General features: G+C 36.6%; 1 protein-coding gene across 1 annotated transcript in view; it reads right to left on the reverse strand.

Annotated features, from left to right (window-relative positions):
* Positions 1-1,634: 1,634 nt before the first annotated feature.
* Positions 1,635-19,167, reverse strand: part of LOC139696327 (allatotropins-like) — a 159,748-nt gene continuing 142,215 nt past the window's right edge. Inside the window, exons 2-3 of the mRNA XM_071595045.1 lie at positions 4,838-5,398; positions 1,635-3,992 (exon numbers count right to left, since the gene is read on the reverse strand). Coding sequence (XP_071451146.1) covers positions 3,857-3,992; positions 4,838-5,298 — 597 coding nt within the window. The 5' untranslated portion in view covers positions 5,299-5,398 and the 3' untranslated portion in view covers positions 1,635-3,856. The remainder of the gene's footprint in view (positions 3,993-4,837; positions 5,399-19,167) is intronic.

Here is a 19,167-nt window from a genome sequence, read left to right on the forward strand (position 1 = left end):
GCGGGAGATGCCGCAACAGTAACATTTAACGGAGTCCTCCGCTAATATGCATTTCAATACAATAATTTTTAGAGAAAAAAATTAGGCGACTGATTTTTATACTCTGAAATTGTAACATAGTAGTATAGTCTAGCTAATATCTTTCTGGATCACTGGAACTTATGTACGTAATCCATATGTACGCCTACTGCGGTGTTTAAACTAAGTGTTCGTTGTAATGAAGTCGTAAAAAATTCTATTGATTTCTCCTCGACGTCATTCCTTGTTCCTACACCGTAGTCCCTTACATCACAACCACCTCTCCTTTCGTCTACCGTCGCGTTCATATCCCCCGTATTTATTGAATGTTTCCTTCCACGAACACCCGCTGTAATTTCCTCTAATTGATAGTATGCCCTGTGTATTTCTTACCTCCTATAGTTACATGCTGATATGTAGAACTGTATAATGACCAAGTTCGTTGATTCAGCTTTTACTTCCAGTAATGTGCCATCATTCGCTTTCTTTATGTTTACTATGCTTCTTCTTACCTTTCATCTGGCTCCTACCTTTCGACCTATCTGGAATTGGAGCCAATATCATTGCAGCAGAGCTCTAGGCATTATCAGAACGCACAACACCTTACTTCATGTCCAGGTTACAGTTCATTTCTCATCAACATATAAACAAAATCATTAGCATAATTAATTAGTTGTGAAGAGGTAATTAGGTCACAAATTCAAAAGGCCTATGCTCGTAACTTAACACTATAATTACCGATGCGAAAGTTACTAGCCATTCTAATGAGATTCATTCTTGGAATATATTCCACGAATATCGACCATATACTGGCAAATGTTGGTAGATATGTGTAAAAATGTAGATGCAGGAAAATCAAGAATACGAAGTAGTTCATTGTGATATTTAGAGAAAAAAAATGAGATTTTGAAATTATTGCTATCGAAAGACAAACCTGTCACGTTGAAACTTCAGCCGAATAACTTCGAAGTTTCATTTTCATATTCAGTCCCCAATATAAATGTGGTTACGAATGGAAATTTGCATTTAATTGATCTGGGAATATCCTGGTTGCAGCATAAAATTCATTTGAGGAAGTACATTTCATTAAATTCATTGCAAATTTAAATTACCGAAGGGATTGGGGAAGCATATCTGATTTTTAAAATCTCCCAAAAGAAATTTTGGAGGTTGGTAAACAAAAGGATGGGTTTATTGGTGGTCTTAACTTTTATTTCTGGATGCCAATGACCTTAAATGTACTTCTTTTCTTGAAAAAAATGTGTAATTTCGATTACCAATCTTGTTAACTTGAATTATGGCTAGGAAATGTGCATCAATATTTGGCATAGTCAGTATTTATAATGGCATGTTTTCTAAGTGGTATTGTTTTTAGATATTGACATCATACGATTCACATGATTGTGTAAATTAAAGAACCAATTTTTCTGCAAAATACCTAATGTAAATTTTCACGACAATATTTCGCAGTGCAGCTTTTCCTTCTCTTGAAATCGTCCGTATATCTCACGGTATGAAATAAGTCGTCACCCAATGGAGTCATGTACTTCTGTACACTTTTACTTGACACAAATTTTTGACTACACAAAAATAAAAAAAACCACAGACACGTCAATTATAGTCAAAATATAATTTTTGAAAATGATACATTAATAGTATTATATATTTATTTATATATATATATATATTCCAACACTGCATTCTGGGGAGTCTTAAAAAGTTAGACTTTGTCATTTTAATGGTGACATCGTGTATATACATGCTGGTAGCAGGACAGCATGAACACCAACCATCCAGTCATAATGCATCCTTAAGGTTTAATCTCTAAAAACCCCCTGTGCAATCGTACATCCGTGCTTTGTGTACAACGATTTTGAAAACAATTACAATGATAATGACAATTGAGATTGATAACATGTTTTTGTTAAAATCTATAAACATTAAATAGCTTTACATTTTGCTTTAGGTGCCTAACAACAGCATTATTTTTTTAATTTTCCAAGTCATCGAAACAAAAATATACTCTGAAACTAACATAAATATTTTGTTTAATTATCATATTTAACAGGAAAGCCGAGGGTAACTCAATAATATGCCTTTTTTGTCTGAATCTGTAGTTTTAAGGGATTAACAATTGGAGAAATGGCTTTTGAATTTTTGCGACAACAGCTCAGACTGTTTTCCTTCACTGATTGTTTTCTAGAGTCATTTTCTTCACCAAATTTTCGAGTCATAGAAGCACGGCACTGTACGGCCGGTCCGGGTACATCCATTGGCTGGAAACTGCCTTCGCAGGCTTTAACGTATTCAACACTTTGATAAAGTTATCGTAGTGAAATCCTTTTTCTTTGCTGTCAACAACGATAACCCATCGGTTAGATTGCTAAGGGATGAACCTTCCCTGCGCTTGGCGCCGGGTACTGGGCCAGGGGCTCGAACCCAGACCTGTTGCCATTGCATTGAGGAGTACACATACAAATATATATGCTGAATTACACATTTGGGGTCTTAGTGGAAAGCTAGGGTGAGTTAGCAAGATGATAAACTTCTTCGGATAAATGACCATTCGAAGCTCTGCCTAAAGATGGATCACATTGTAGCCTTGCGAAGGCAGTATTATAAACAACATTTAACTTTCCTCTATATGATTTTATGCGCGAGGAAGAATATTTATTAGCCTGTTATTTATAATCTACCCGGACACCTACAATTGATTGTACAAACGCCGACCATAACGCAACTTTTAAATGAGTGAATGAATATTTCCTTTCAATTTGACGTAATTAGGTAAGATATATTGATCGATGTTAAAGAGTTGGCTCCAAAAATACAAAAGAAACCTACCTTTGAATTAGCGGAAGGCAGTTAAGTTAATTTAAATTTAACATTATCCGCGATAATTCAAGGGTTCATGATTGATAGATACATTTATTAATTGGAGTTTTTTTTCGACGTAAACGTTTGAATGTTTTGATTAACTGTTATAGTACTTATATACACACTTTACGCCTATACTTGATATATAGCTCGGATGATATTGACTATGCTTTTTAAAAATTTGAATGCAAAATGGTTATCTTAACTGATTAGAACGTTCTGCTCCAGAGGCTCATTGGATTAGTAGCATACGACTCCATAAAATAAGTTACTTTCTTCTTACAGAATTATTTCATAAATGAATGTTGTCGTTGCGAATTAAATGTTATTAGAATGATAGTAAGATTTACGTTAAATCTTGGTGAATACATTACTGCTATCTGAGGCGAAGAGAGGTATTTATTGGTGGGGAGAGAAATAATTTTCACTGAATAATCCATAATATTTTATTAAGCCTAAAATATTTTGAGCCAATATTTATGATCCGTTATTATAATTTCTCTCCAATGGATTAATTTAGCAGCAAATAAAGTTCTTGACTTATTTTATACAAATGTTATTTCAAATGAAGAAAATATTTTCAACAGTTTTTTCAAAAATAATTTTGTTCAATGGGACCCGTGAATTACACTTGCATTTAAAAGTTGCATTTTGACAACTTCCATTTCCTAAACATCTCCTGGTGTAAAGTGTTTCGTTATTGCGAATTATTCATCAGCCGTTTTTCGAAGTTTGGTTTTCGAGCACCTGTCGTCAGCAACCGTTAATAATTTTATTTGGGAAATTTTGTATTCATCGTTATGATTTTTTACTTGTTCATTGAGTTTATGTGGCGAGGAAACAGAAAGAATATGCGATAACAGAGAAATATATAGTCATCCAGTGGCGAGGAAAAAGTTTCGGTTTGGGAGGGTGGTGCACGTATGCATAATAAAGGTTTGGGGGGTACTGCGAAGGTCATCTATGATGCAAATGGCCTCAGCATCTCTTCTGCGGTCACTTCTCCATCCCCATCTTCGTCCACAAATCGCCTAACTAAAACCTGTGCAAGACCTGGGTTGCCTGCCACTTCCTCTGCCAGCCATTGGTCAGGAAACCTAATTATATAAATAAAGAAAAAGGAAAAGTAAGATAATATGCTAGAAACCTTTGAATTTTTTTCAGCATTAAATATCAAGGCGCTCTAGCAGAAGTCAGGTTTAGGAAATTGGAAATAGGCATGGAAATATCGACCATAAAATAAGTATGATAGATATAACAATAATTTGACTACCTCAATATGAAGAGTTGATGAATGAGACGTAGAATAGGGATGAAGAAACATCAGAACACATACAAATTTCATAAAACTCATTTTTAAGAAAAGATAAGTGAAAACTCAGGTGGAAGTGTTTACGTATCCCGGAAGTATTTTGGACCAAAATGATAAGAGTAGTAGGTAATAAGAAGAATAATGGCCTTTGGCAAAGAAGCTTTCACAAGGAGGAGGGAATTATTGACAGGTACGTTGAGTAAGGATATTAGGAAAGAATCGTTAAAATTTTGCCTTGAAGTTTATTTCTGAATGGCTCGGAAACATGGTCGTTGATGGAAGTAGTTAGCAGTAGATTGGAGACTACTGAGATGTGATTTTGAAGAGGAGTGCAAAAGGTAAAAAGGAGGGAAAGGGTAATAAATAAAGTAGTAATAAGAACAATATGATGGGAGAGAAGAGAGGAATTTTGGGAGGAATCTAAAGAAGGCAAGAAAGATGATTGCAGAACATTTTGATTGGAGATAGGATGTTGAAGACTGTAATTGAGGGAAGGTGGTTAGGTAAACGAGAAAGAGGGAAATAATCAAGCCAATTTTTTAATCATGCCAGTCGATAAAACATACTTCAGAGTTGTCATATTCAAAATTTCATATTATCTAGGATTAGTGAGACTTCTGAAATGCATACCTGCTGCCGGGTCCGAATTGCCATGGCAAGGGATTCATGTCTTTCCTCGCTTCCTCCACCGCCTCCATGTCGTCTCCATTTACGTCGTTCCCCCTCTCCGCGCCGTTGCCGAACCATCTCAGACGAGAGGCCGCCTGAAGGGGGTGCGCGACACCCCGTGGAGGTCCCTCTTCGACGCCGACACCGCTCTCTTCCCCGCCAGATCTCTTGCCAAACCCCCTCGCAACGGACAGCTCGAGGTTCTTGAAGCCGCGCGTCGTCCTCTGCCCCTTCTGCTCCCCGTTGGGCCCCTGCTGGAAAGATCCCCTCATTCTGGAGTAGCCGCTGCGTGGAGTAGCGTCAACTGTGACGGCGGACGTCAGCAGGATGGCGAGGGAAAGAAGAAAGAAGGAGAGGACGAGCGGGCTCGGCGTTGTCATGCCCCCGAGCCACGGCACCGATCCGCGCGATGTCCTCGGCATTTTCGCCCGGGCTTAGGAAGCGGCCTCTGATTGGTGATAGTGCCCTCGTTACGGAGTTAGGACCTTTGGAGTGTCTCGTAGGCTAGTTGCTCCTCAAATTCTGTCGGGAGAGAAATAGGGAAATTAATTACACGGTATATCATCTTATTTTAAAGGATTTGCGGTTTAGCGAATTAATGTAACGACAATGGTTCTTTTCGAATGAGATAGGCATTGTTTTACAGTTGAAGGGGCGAACGTTTAATTACGCATAAATTTTTCCTTCGGTGCTCGAATGATTTTTGTAAATTGATGAACACAAACGTTAAAAACAGGTCATCTAAATATGTTTGATCGCAAATTTCTTCATTTGGCTCTAATCATTGAGTATTAGTCAATTCCGGTTGGCTGTCGTTGATTTTCTAAATTACCCAGGAGCTATATTTGTCATATTTTCTATACTAGAACTGGGTAGGTATGCAGAGAAAAAATGGCCATTTTTTATTTTTTCTTATGGATAATTCGATTTTATTTATATATTACGTCACGGAAATGTTATGTTGCGGAAATAAAGATAGATAGAGGTCTTTATTAGGGCGAAATAGAGACCGAATGGTCCCTTATTTCATTTAACCCATCATCATATTCATTATTTTGTGCAATAAAATTTATTAGTACATCCATACATAATACCTACACACGTGCATACACTTAGATACATGTAGACAGGCAGACATACATTGCGAAATATACGTAAATATACAAATCATCTAAAATTTTCTTCAAAGATGTGTAAATTGAAATTGAGTGCATATTCGAAGGTGAAATCCATTTCGCTCTATCTCGAAACTAAATCATAGCCTTCTATGCAACCAAACCCTTCCCACGTATTTGAATGCTTGAGGCGTTCACAACGTTTTTGTTAAGAGATTCTTTGGGTGCTTCTTAAAGAGGCACACTGCCTTTGTTTTTATTCACAAAATGGCGGTAAAGAGGAAAAGGGATAGAGACGGGGAGGTAACGTGCGTTTTCAAGATATTTGCCGCGGCAAAGAGAATCCTTTATGCCTAAAAGCATGCCATAGTATTCCTCGTTCCTCGGCATCCGCCATCGCTTTGGGCAGATCATGTCTTCAAAGGTACCCTCGGGAAACATAGTAATCTTTTTCTCATGAAATGCGGTCGCGGGAGTAAATGTCAAACACATTAGCACCTCGAGTAACCTTGCCTTTAAACAGTTTAGTAAGGCTTAAAATTTCTTGAAATTGTTGCTCAATGCCGCCATAGTTCAACTGTGGTGCCAATAAAACTTTGATAAAAATTTCAACTAAAACTAGGCGTCCGTCATTTCACCAATATTATTAAATAATCAGGATGACTAATTGTGAACCAATAACCGTTTATATTGAGGCCGTGAAAGTTTATTGAGATCATTTATGAGCGGAGAAAATTGGATTATCAACTTTCACGTCTATGAAAATGAAAAGATAATTTAAATCGCAGTTTTAAAGGCGATAGCTCGGGATTTGAAATTATACGTTAAATAATAATAATATCTACTTGTCATGTAGGCTAGGAGAAAACTTTGAATTTTTATGTAACGCATTTATTTAGTATTATTTATGAAATTGTGTTTTTCAAATTAAATTTGGCTTAAGGAAGTTGCTCTAGATATTGGATCGCGCAATCACAATTTATTGCTCACATGATTCAACTTTTAACATTTTTTAGGAAATTTATCTATTTTAGTACTTACATTCGATGGCTGAACGTGGAAAAACTGTTGTCCCTCTGGAGTTCATTTTGATACAACACACGCCTGCGTTTCTTTAACCACAGAAATATTTTATTTCTGTCAGACAGTATCCCGTGATTTATTTTCCAGTGACTTCTTCGTATTTTAAAAACAATGAAGCTCTATGGCATCCCGCAAGAGGTATTTTACGCAAAACTTCTAAACTATCCGAAGTTACTGGTGGTTTTCCTCACAGTTTCTATTCATACAAAGGAAGTCATGGAAATATTTGATTATGAAAATCCAATGTAAATATTACTTCATTCGAAAGAAATTACGCTTTTCTCGGAAATCCCGTCTGCCACAGCAGCGTGAGGCAGACGGAATTTTTGGACAACAGAAATTAAATTATTGGATAAGAACCACGTAGGTGAGGGAGAGATTAGTATTACCTTGAAAGTGAGTAGATCTTTGCGTGGTAATTGTAAGTTGTGCGATGGTAAAAATAACTATTAAATATATCCGTTTAGTATGCTCGTAATATCAATATGACGTTGTCATTGTTGTCCCACCTGTCGATTAATGATAGGACACAGGATCGTATGTAAAATCACACAATTTGCACTTTTCAAAAATCTTTTTTTGAGAATTTTTGAGTCTATGAGTACGCAAATCTTATGTTGTGTAGGCGTTAAGTGAAGGTTTCTTCTCCTTGGTGGCAGTTAATCTCTGTATTCTATTTAATTCTCGAATTAATATATTTTGGAAACGAGCTCAAATGCTCGGAGTATATTCAGTGTGGGAATCAGATGGATAACATCATCAAAGAAAATATAACTACTTAAGTTAATATTTTGGACGGTGTGTATCACCTATTCTGTATCGTATCGTCGGTGTACGCACCAACGTATCGCTTGACCTCCTCTAGCATCTATTTGCCCTACACTATTTCCTGATGTAGTACTTTACACGCCCTATTTGCTGTCAAAAAAACCATTATCTCCCTCCCTTAACGCCACAGGTTTCACTACCTTTATGTATGTAATTTCAATAGCATAAATAAGACGTCAATACCTTTTTAATTAAATTATGCCATTTTACTCTAAATTACGGACTTTGGAGCATGTTTTGGAATACAAGGTTCTTTGAATCCTTGAAGGAAGCTGTCTAGCACTTGTTAAACTCCCGACTGATCCATGACTATGTCTCTTTACGTGAAGATATTAATTTTTCTAATTTTACGAGACTTTTGCAATTGGAAAGGTAATCTATGGTATTCTGAGAGCGTTTAAAAATTTGAATCAAGTACCTAACATTTTAATATTTCTCTACGCTTTGTTATGACTTATTTGAGTACAAAAATTTAGCTATAAAAATGCTGTTCAACAAATTATTTTGGGTAGGTTTTTAAAATTTTTCATCATCTTCTCAGTTTAGCTCGATACACTTTTGCCAGCATTTCTCCAACTTTTTTAAGACGTCCAAAAAGTAGGATTTTGGGAGGTCCTCATAAAAAGCATCTTTATTGGCGATGACCTCCTCGTTTGTCGTGGATTGTTTTCCGCCTAGCTATTTTTTCAATTTTTAAAATAAAAAAAGTCACCGAGGACCCAAATATGGTGAATGCGGTGGATATTGTAGTAATTAGAACTTTGATTCTATAATTTTTGGCATCGAAAACACGGAAACCATTGCCGAGATTTTTTCCGCAACCAATTTTTTGTGCAAAATTTAAAAACACTCTACCTATCCCTATTGCCTCAACTATTTCTTGAACTTTGGTTCTTCGCTCACTCTAAACCATAGCGTGGATTTTTTCAATCACATCGGAGGAAGTCACTTTCACTGGTCTTCCCAAACAATATTCATCATTTGTGGATATACGGTAAAATGTAACATCATTTACCCTATTGTAAAATTTCTCAAACACAGGAACAGATGAGCCATGAACTTTATCCAACTCGGTTCTGATCTGTTTTGGTGTTGAGCCTTTGAAATAGAAGTGTTTAATCACTGCACGAGATTCATATGTAATTTACCTAAATGAACAAAGGCTTATTGCTTCAATCGACAATTTAAATGAAACCACCAAATGGATACAGCTGAAAATATAACAGTAGTCAAGTGAGAGATGAGGCTTACTGAATGCAAACCTTTTGGATTTTCTAACGAGTTATTGAACGACTAACGTATTACCAATGTTGGTTATGCTATGGTATTACGGAACCAATATACTTCCCCCGGATATTAATAAATATAGTCATACACTCCAATTAAATTCGAAAGCAACTTTATATTATACTTTCGTTGCCAAATGTATCGCTGGTAGCTGATCTCTGTTGAGGATCTAAAATAAGTAATTCTTCTGAATTAAAAATTTTAGACTTCCTAGAATCCCAGTTTATTCATAAAATACCCCATTTATTCTTATTCTCCTGGTTTAGCTTTTCAAAAATATAAGTATAAGTAAATAAACAAAAATAAGGAATGAATTGAAGATGAACTACGAATTGTTCGACAAGAATGGTTTCAGGCGTTACTTTGTAGAAGCGATTCATATCGGAAAATAAAATACTTTGTTCTTTGACATATATTTTATTATGCACGACCTAGGTTTCGACTAACAAAGTCATCATCAGTTGAAGTACAGAAGACACACAGGTTTATAAACTAGACAGAGAAGAGGAGGGGGAGGTGCTGGTAAAGTGGGAGGAGGGGAAAGAGATGGGAAACTTGTGTGTGTGTAAGGGAAGGAGAGAGAGAGGGCGGTTGGACGCCCCCTGACGCCATACCCACACACACACACACACCCCAGTTTCCCTTCTCTTTCCTCTCCTCCCACTTTACCAGCACCTCCCCGCTCTTCTTCTCTGTCTAGTTTATAAACCTGTGTGTCTTCTGTACTACAACTGATGATGACTTTGTAAGTCGAAACCTAGGTCGTGCATAATAAAATATATGTCAAAGAACAAATTATTTTCTCTTCCGAATTGTACAACTGATTCTTAGCAAACATTTTCTCATTTATGGTACGATTGCATTTTGTCATCGGTTTAAGAACTTCATAGACGTACAAGTAACTTCACATAATATAGAATTATGTTACAACGACTATGCCCTACAAATTCTCGTGCATTACTATTAAAAAAAAAGTTCATGTGGCTCGAGAATCGAATCATGATACAAGGAGGGAATTCGCAGTGCCCCCTATGAAATTTGGGGAATTTTGAGAATCAGTGACAATAAATGTTACATCGGTATTCAAATAAATATGAGATAGTAAATATTCGCAATTGCTTTTGTAGGAATTTATGAGAAAGTTTGAAATCACGGGATGGGTATATTCGGTGGTTGTTTTGTTAATTGTTGAGTTTATTTTAATCTATTCAACAGTTGATGTAGTTTCGAATGTACATTGCATTTCCGTGATTTATCTCTTTGAAAAATACAAATGTATAATTCTGTTTTCGGTTGATTTACTCTTTTGCTGGATCGTTTTATTTTGTCCCGACAATGGGACACTCATGTTTACCCTTCAGTGCAAGCAAACTAGGAGCTAAAAATCTCGACATCACTCGAAAATCAAATTCTTATATTTCACCATGATTTTTTGGATAGATTGGACCACTTTTTTTTCAATTTCCTTGCTAATTAATTTGTTGGAATGCAATATTGTCACTGTCGGTAAATGAGTGCCTAGTCTCGATAATTGCATTTGCATACAGTGCCGAAGAATATCATGTACAATGGGCCGGCCAGTTTTTGTTGTTTTCATTTTTGTTTTCAAAAACATTATTTTACTTCAGTGCCAACATACGATATCCTATTAACGAAACTCCCATAACGTATTTTTTAGTCCAAATATATCGCAGGAACATGTATTGTTAGAATGATTTTTACATCCAACGAAGATGAGAAGCTACATATTGGAAGTCTATTATAAAATTCCTGGATTCGTATGGAACCCATTTCTATTTTTTAAGCCGAAACGCACGGTTGGTAATACGTTTAGAATGAAGACATCATATAAGCCTTGGGAACTTGGTACGACGTTCGGGAAGGAACAAACTCAAGCAACTAGTGTGCGCATTTTTTCCCGTGGCTGTTTTAATCTGCTTGGCGTAAAGAGTGGCTCGGTGTGGAAATGGTAGAGGGGGGTAGAGCCACTTCACCCTCCGCGTAAAAGTACTCCCGGGTGTTTCCCGAAGGACCTCTTTGTTCAAGGTCTACATATCTTACCTTGGGATCTTATTAATTCAATTAGGGTAATTAATCTTCCTTGGACGTGAGTGGACTAAATGCATGAGAATAATATGAGGCGAGAGATCGACGGGCAGTGCGAGGGGCCAGGAGCACGGAGCAAAAGGGCAGGGGTATAAGGGTTCAGTGGGGGAAAGAGAGGGATCCCCACAACCTTTACCCTTCCCTCCCCTCACTTGATTATCCCTCTCCCCTCGCTTTGCCCACTCACCCCTCTTTCTTTTCATCGCCTCGAATGAGAAATCTTTTGTAACGGTGGCGAAACGAATTTTATTCGGTAATTGGGAACGCCGCCGGAGTTGTCCCATGATTATGTAGGACGGAAATTCGAGGTAATCGAAAAATTTTTCGTTTCATCGCCTGACTTCGTTCTCACTCTCTCTCCATTGTTGCCTCATCCCCCGCGCTACCTCCTTCCAGGCTCTCTTTACCACGCCAAGTGGAAAGAGTGAACATTTTAACGCTACTTCTCCTCCGAGTCGAACGTCGAATTTGCTCCTGTGCAGACGCGATTGGAAGCGAGGTATATCTTTGTCGGCGGTCTCTTCTGCGCCGTTTGCGAGATTCTCAATTTACGTATTCCGTTTCTCCCGGACCACGAAGCGAAATATATTTTGTAGCTTTCAGAAATAAATTAAGTTTTGAGAATATTTTGCAGAGTAAAACGTTCTTCGGCTTTTTATCTCTGAGAATTTTTTATGTTTAGATAATGATATTAACGCGTGCTTTTAATGCTTTGATCTTCCACTAAAATGCTCATTTCAGTTCCAAAATAGGGAGATTAATATAAAGCGAAGGCATGCCTTTTGGAAATTTTTTTAGCATTTTATGCTTCACCGTAAACATGCTGTGTGTGCTTACGTAAACAAGTTCATTTATAAATTATGGTATCTCTATGTTGATTTCATCTAGATATATCAAATTCAGGAAGAAAGCATTTGCTAACAGTACGATAACCCCAAATTATCTTGCGGACAATATTATTAAAGATGAAAACTAAACAATTATATTTTTACTTACGTTTTATTTTATATTAAAAGTTTTCTAGGGATACAATTTAATGGATAATGAAGGGTAGGTATGCATGTAAAAATCTTCTTTAATGCTTCAGTAGTGATTCTCAAAGAAATTTATCAATTTAACCAATGGTATGCGACTGAAATGTATTGACATTTACTGAAATATTATTTGAGCTGCATGAACTGCTTGAGTTGTGATGTAAATGTAATATAGCGATGAAAGTAAAGTGTGATCGCTCTATGCGAACAGTATTATTCCCGTCAAGTGTTGTGTCTTTTTATTACTATACTACTGGATCTAGTAATTTCAATAATATTCCAAATACAAGTTGTAAGCATCTAGATGTGGAAGGTATTAGCTGTCCATAATGAGATAGTAAGATCATAATGATGGAAATTATTTAAAAATCAAAGATTTTGCATTCAATGATGATCTAAGTGATTATCCAGATTAAAAGCCCTAGGATTAATGGTATAAGGATATTTACCCTATGTAAGTCATAATCGGTGCCACCTCATCAATTAGGTTTAAAATAATTTTTAATTGACAAGATTTGAATAAAATATACTCAGATTTGAAATGGATAAAATTATAGAATTACATATTAATAAAACTATAAAAGGTTTTGTGTTGTCCTCAAATTTACCAGCAGCAGATTTAGTTCAGTAATTAATCTGATAGAAATTAGGAATCGCTGCTTGAAATAAATCACATTTATAGGTGAATTGAGTTTTTTTCTTGGAAACAAATTGCTATATCTACTTGTGCTTAACAAGAGAAAATCCTCTATACCCAGAACCTATTCCTTCCTGTGTAACAAAGAATGTGCGTTATAATGAGTGGGAGAGTAAATGATTAACGTTCTTCCAGGTGATATAGTCAATAGTATTCCAAATTGTGACGATTTAATCTCAGTCTACCATAGTACCTAGCAAAAGCTATTAATTTAGTTTATATAACTTATCTTAAAAGAGAGTGTAATTCGTGAAAGAGAACAGGAGAATGATTACCAGGGCGTGGTCAGGTTAGTGACTGAAACATACTGACTTAAACATATTGATTACGCACTGACCCTAGTAACTTCACATGAAATGAGTAATTTTCCATCTTCAAATTTCGATTCTACTAAAGATGTATCATTTGGTGGTTTTCTAGTATTATTTCTACGCTACCTTTTCTTTTGGGAAATTGAAATTTTCATCGTGAAATTTAATTATAGCAAGAAGCATCAATTTTGATTAAGAACTTCGTAGGATGTTTCCTATTCCCTGCGCATGTTCCGTGAGTCCTTCCAGAGATTATCTTTCGCGAGGAAGAAGACTCAAGTGGTGTTGGTCAGCCTATTGTAACGCTTCCGTGTGCGTATTCCCGTACGTGGCCGGACTCCGAGAGGAGACTGCGGACGATGAGTGCGTTGATCATTAAATGGAACCCCGCAGTCGTGGCATGGGAATAGGTGGAGAGGGTAAGAAGAAAGAGTGTGGGAGAACTCCCCGAAGGACGAGGAAAAGGTTCCTTTAGGAGGATTATCACATGAGCGTGCAGGGCGTGCAATCTTGGAGAATTTCATCTTGCCTTGAATTAATATGCACGGGATATAGCTCACACGCGAAGCTTCTAGGGGCGTGTGGGAGTAGGTTAATTTTTGAGGACTTAATCGTGCGAAAAAATCTTTACGGTTAAGCTTGTTTTTCCTCCGGGGAATACTGCCAATGGAATTACTTCGTTCTCATGACAGCACTTCGCTGATCCGCCTCGTAATCCATTCCTCTATCTACACTTTTGTATCCCCAAGTGAGTTCAAAAATCTTTGTGGCATCAGATATTGCAATCACGCGATTGTTTACGGATTTACAAAAGTTTGGAGATGAATAAAATAATTTATAAATATATAATTCCAATTCAATTTACTGCTACTGATTCACTTAGGTTACGATTATTTTTAGTCCTATGTTGAAATTAGACATTTTTAAGTATGCAGAGTGGAATTCGTGTTCGTAGATTTACTGTGTGTTCTGAAGGCTAATTGTAATTCATAGAATGGATGTTCCCCAGAATATAAACTCATGTAATTGCACATTAGCTAACCAAAAAGTCGATCCACTAAATTTAGAGTTATTTGGGGAATAAAAATGCTCAAGTTTTTCACTAGCCATACCTTGATGACCAATTTGGCTTTACTTAGATCAATTTAAGTGGATTCTCCAGTTTATCTGAACCATTACGGGGAACTGATTTGTCAGGTATATGTTGCGGTGATTCATGATTTTTTTTGTCGCTTAGTAATTGTCTTCTTGTCGTAAAGGAGCGTAATTGGATTATTTGAAAGCAATAATGATATACTATTACAGTATTACCATAAAATACGACTAATCGTAATTAAGCATTAGGACAGTGTGTCATCAACTTACGCAGCCCGATCAATGCTTTTAAGAGAGGAAATGGTTCGGGTTAAGTTTAGTTTAGGAACAAAATTCGCATTATAATGCGAATTCGTTGTGCTAACCATGATAGGTTGGTTTCACTTAAATAGCTAAATCCGTTCCCAAAAAGCAAATGAGATTTCATGTTACAATGAAAAAACCGAATTTCACGCGACAAATATCTGTATACTTGATTGAAAAACGTACTTAGAATATTAAAAATTGATTTTATAATAGAATTTGTTATAATTCAAATGATTTTAATTGATTAAAGCCAGTTTAACCGCTTGTGCTAAAAAAATATGTTGAAAAACTAATAATACCACGCCGAGGAGATATCAGATGTTAATAGTGCTGTAGGAATCAGCGAATAATCACTTTAAAAGGTATGGAAGATGCAAAATGTTGGCACCTCTGTTCAACAAATTCATTTTAGGTATATAATGTTGAAACTTAAACAAATTTTCTAAATTTATGAAGAAATTTTGCACTTGAGATCTTTTCTGAGAATGTAAAATATGATTTTTCATAGGACGGATGTTTGAATCATTCGCCATTTCCTAACCCTTAAAATATTATATGAATTAGGAAGTGAAATAAAATGGTAGAGAGCACCGCTTTTTGTATCAATTAGCATCTCATTTGAGTGCTTACCAATCATAAAAAGCGACCTAGTTGGCATTATTTTTCTAGTCTCCTCCCAGTTGGGCCTCCCTCCCCTGTTCCATACCGACAAAATAGATAAAAACACGCGATTTCAAACGCTCCGATGTAGGAAACGCCGCACCCTACCGTTCTCCCGACCTCTCGGGCATCAGAGAGGACCAAAGATCACCTTCAACCCCCGCTCTGCTCACGGGTGTATGGTAGGGCCGAGGTAGCAGGAGTGGGGAGCGCTGGAGTGTGGAAGGCGTCTTGGTGGAGGGATTCGTATTTTCCGCGGGTGCGCGGACGGAAGAGGAGGGAGGTTGGCCCAGGAGAGTGTGGGAAGTGGGAGGGGTGAAAAACTGCGGGGGTGGGAAAGAGATGAAAAGAGCGGAAAAGGGGCCGAATGAGAATTGCAAATTCGGAAAGGTGACTGCAGAGTTAACGAGGCATGGAACGGGGTCGGAAGGTGGGGAAACTGGAAGAGAAAGATAGAAAGAAGCGAATAAGAAAGGTTGGCTGGAGCAGCGTGACGGACGGGTCGGTGACGGGGGATGGAAGAGATGAACAAAGGAATGGATGAGAAGGGAAAAAGGGAAAGGCAAGGAGGAGGGATGATTGAAAGGAGAGGCAAGGCGTCGAGAAATGGTACAGTTTGGCATACGGAGCATGTATAAAACTTCGAAGCTACCCGGAAGTAGACATACCTGTAAGACTAACGTGAAAATCATCTCGAGGATCGCCATTAAAAAGCTTATTAAATTAGAAAAGTTAATCGGTATTTAATTGAAATGTGTGAGATTCGTGAAATTTTCCAGGAAAATTAGGCATCAACATCTTCCAGGATAACTGCTCTCAATCGCTGTCATGTAAATACTCAACTATAGATGGGTACATGGAAGTTGGAAGTGAACTCACCTCTATATTGAAATGGCATATATTCATGCATTTCGATTATCTTGCATTTTGAGGGGCGTTTATGGTCTTGCATCATCAGATCAGCCTATATGAGGTGGCTTTCTAACGCATAGGTGGGTTGTGTGCACCTTATGGCGACTTGTAGGAAAATCAGACGTGAACATCGGACGATAGTCAATAATGTTAAAATCTAAAACCGATTATCGTTGCATAAAAGAATACCGTCAAAGAAAGATAAAAACTGCTGGCCGCTTAAGCTATAATATATTCCATGAATCACGATATTCTGGGACGAATTTAAGCATAAGTATGGCATTTTTTTTATAACTTTAACACTCCACCGATACCTATTTGGAATTGATCTATTTCTTCAATTAAAATAAATCATAAGTGCCACAGTTAGTAACGAGGGTTCATTTCATCATAAAATTAAATCTTTGTAGTTTCAATTAACTAAGCCCATGCCACTCAGCAATATTAGCGTAAGAAAGAATAAGTTAATAAAAATCGCTTTGATAATTATTTGAGAAAACCTTATCAATCATTTATTTATTAATTAATCGTCATCAAATTAAAATATTCAATATATTCTTTCAGGTTAAGGATTTGTATTTTGATTTTATTATATTGGTGGATAAGGCGTACATTATGAACCCTGGAGGCGCTGATGACTCTAGCCAGTTTAATCAAAATACAAATGGACACCCTTATCTAGGATCTTCGGAAATGGATTCTATTCGGACTTATTAGGCAATAATATCCAACAAAAAAGGAATAAACATAATAAAGAGAATATTCGCAGTACTCTTCTCAAGAAATTATGTTCGTTGAATGACTTTCAATACCTTGTTCAGAGAGTAATCAAAACCGAATTTTTCTTTGCAAAAGAAATTAATAGTGAAATATCGTCCATATAGCATTTGCTAAATATTTGTTTCCCTATCAACCATTTTTTGATGAAATTTCAACTATTTAATATTACTTTGAGACAAAGATTAAGAGGAATACTCTTCTTTATTAATTGGATTGTTATTAATGATTTAATAGAACAACATCAACAATTACATCATTACGCACCAAATATATGTTTATAAAATTCAATTCCAATTTGACTTTAAAATATTACCGAGAATACTGCGAATAAAGGAATCTCATCTCCATTATAGAGGTTGACGATTGCTCACATTTTAGCGTGTTAAAAGTTAATTGTAAATTCAATTAAGAAAAGGTGCGGGCTGATTAAATTATCTTCTTTTAATTATATATATATATTTTTTTTTCTTTCAATTTATTTCAGTCAAAGGCTTCCAGCCGGTTTGGACCTGAAGCTGAATGTGCTCCGGGAGTCATTTGTTCACCGCGAAGAATGGTGGAGGTAAGGTAATTTTTCTTGTGCATGGATAATAAACTTCGAATGAGAAGCCTAAATGTTATGGAAACCGATGCATTTTACGTACATTGTTCACAGTATTTTAAATTGACTTTTAATATAAAGTAAAAAAATGATGGGTGAAATTTATTCGGTTTGATGAAGAAGAATCCTACGTGTTTTACATGCGAATGGAGACTCATTATTTTTTATTTGTATTTATTTACATATTGGTCGGAATATATACAATATGGATCTTATAAGTCTTTCACAAATGTTCTGTAGGAGTAATTATCTTATTTTTAGTAATAGGAACAGCATTAATAGGATATGAATTACTAATTTTGGATGAGGCATTTATTCAAAATTATTCTCAGTGAAATGTCAAATGATAGAATATCCCGCTAAAAATAAACACAGCAGTTAGTGTGAGGACGGTTATTTGTTTCAAATGGCTACTAACTCAAAGCATAGAAGTCATTCAACTGTTCATCATGTTTTTTTGGAGCTATAAAAGGGATAACGATTTTTTTATTGCATGTATATAGACTTGAATTTGTCGTTTTGTAACTATATACGCTTATTTTATTCCTTCTCAATATAAACTCGTACGATGGAAATTTTTTTGAGGCACGTGAGAAAATCTATCGATGCTTACGACAATGCTAAAACTGTGGTTAACACACATTTAATTCCAAAATCTTGATGCCAGGACATTGAGTGTTTCATAATAAATCTTTTATAGCCGTTTCATACGTCTGTAAAGGTTTAAAAAACTTTTCAATTTACTCGGTTCATAAAAATATTAAACGCAGAAAACGTCATTGGCGCAAGGCAATAAATAAATGCCCAAAAGTTTAGGCGCTGTGAGTTTTATAATCGTCCAATGCGTGTTGTTTCATTGGTGTTACTTCACGGAAATCGATATATCTCTAAATCTTCTATTAATATACCTTTCATTTTTTAAGCCCTAAGGCACGCAGATATCATTCTTTCATTTTCACTAAGCACACATCGGGAAAAACGATCAAGTTGTGTATTATCGAGTATTGATTTCATCATTTCCTCCTCTATATCGGGGATATTAATACTAACATACGGTTGACGACCATCGAAGGTCATCTTGCGTGGACGTTTTGACTCCTGGAATCCTCACTATGACGAGGAGACCTGATTTTTGTGTCACGATTTCGCACCCTGTCGCTTGAAATCCGCACCCTCGAACTTAACGTGAGCGTGTTTTTTTGGGAAAGGGCATCTGGAGGCGTGTGGTATTCACACGTAGCGGCAATTTCCGTTCGCCCTCACGTGCCACCCGAAAAAAGATTGCCTCTCTCTTTCCTTTTCGGCCAATCGCATTCAGGATCCTTATTGGCGCCATTGACCTTCAAACAGCGACGGCCTTCCCTCCATCCACCTGTCTCCTACGTCCCTCGGCATCCCACCGCAATTTAACCCCAGCCGACCCCCAGCATTCCCTTATTATTATTTTTTTCCGTCTCCGCATTTTTTTCGATTCCC

This window comes from Hetaerina americana, unplaced genomic scaffold (assembly GCF_022747635.1).
Source record: "Hetaerina americana unplaced genomic scaffold, ioHetAmer1.1.p SCAF_7, whole genome shotgun sequence".
Classification (NCBI taxonomy): domain Eukaryota; kingdom Metazoa; phylum Arthropoda; class Insecta; order Odonata; family Calopterygidae; genus Hetaerina; species Hetaerina americana.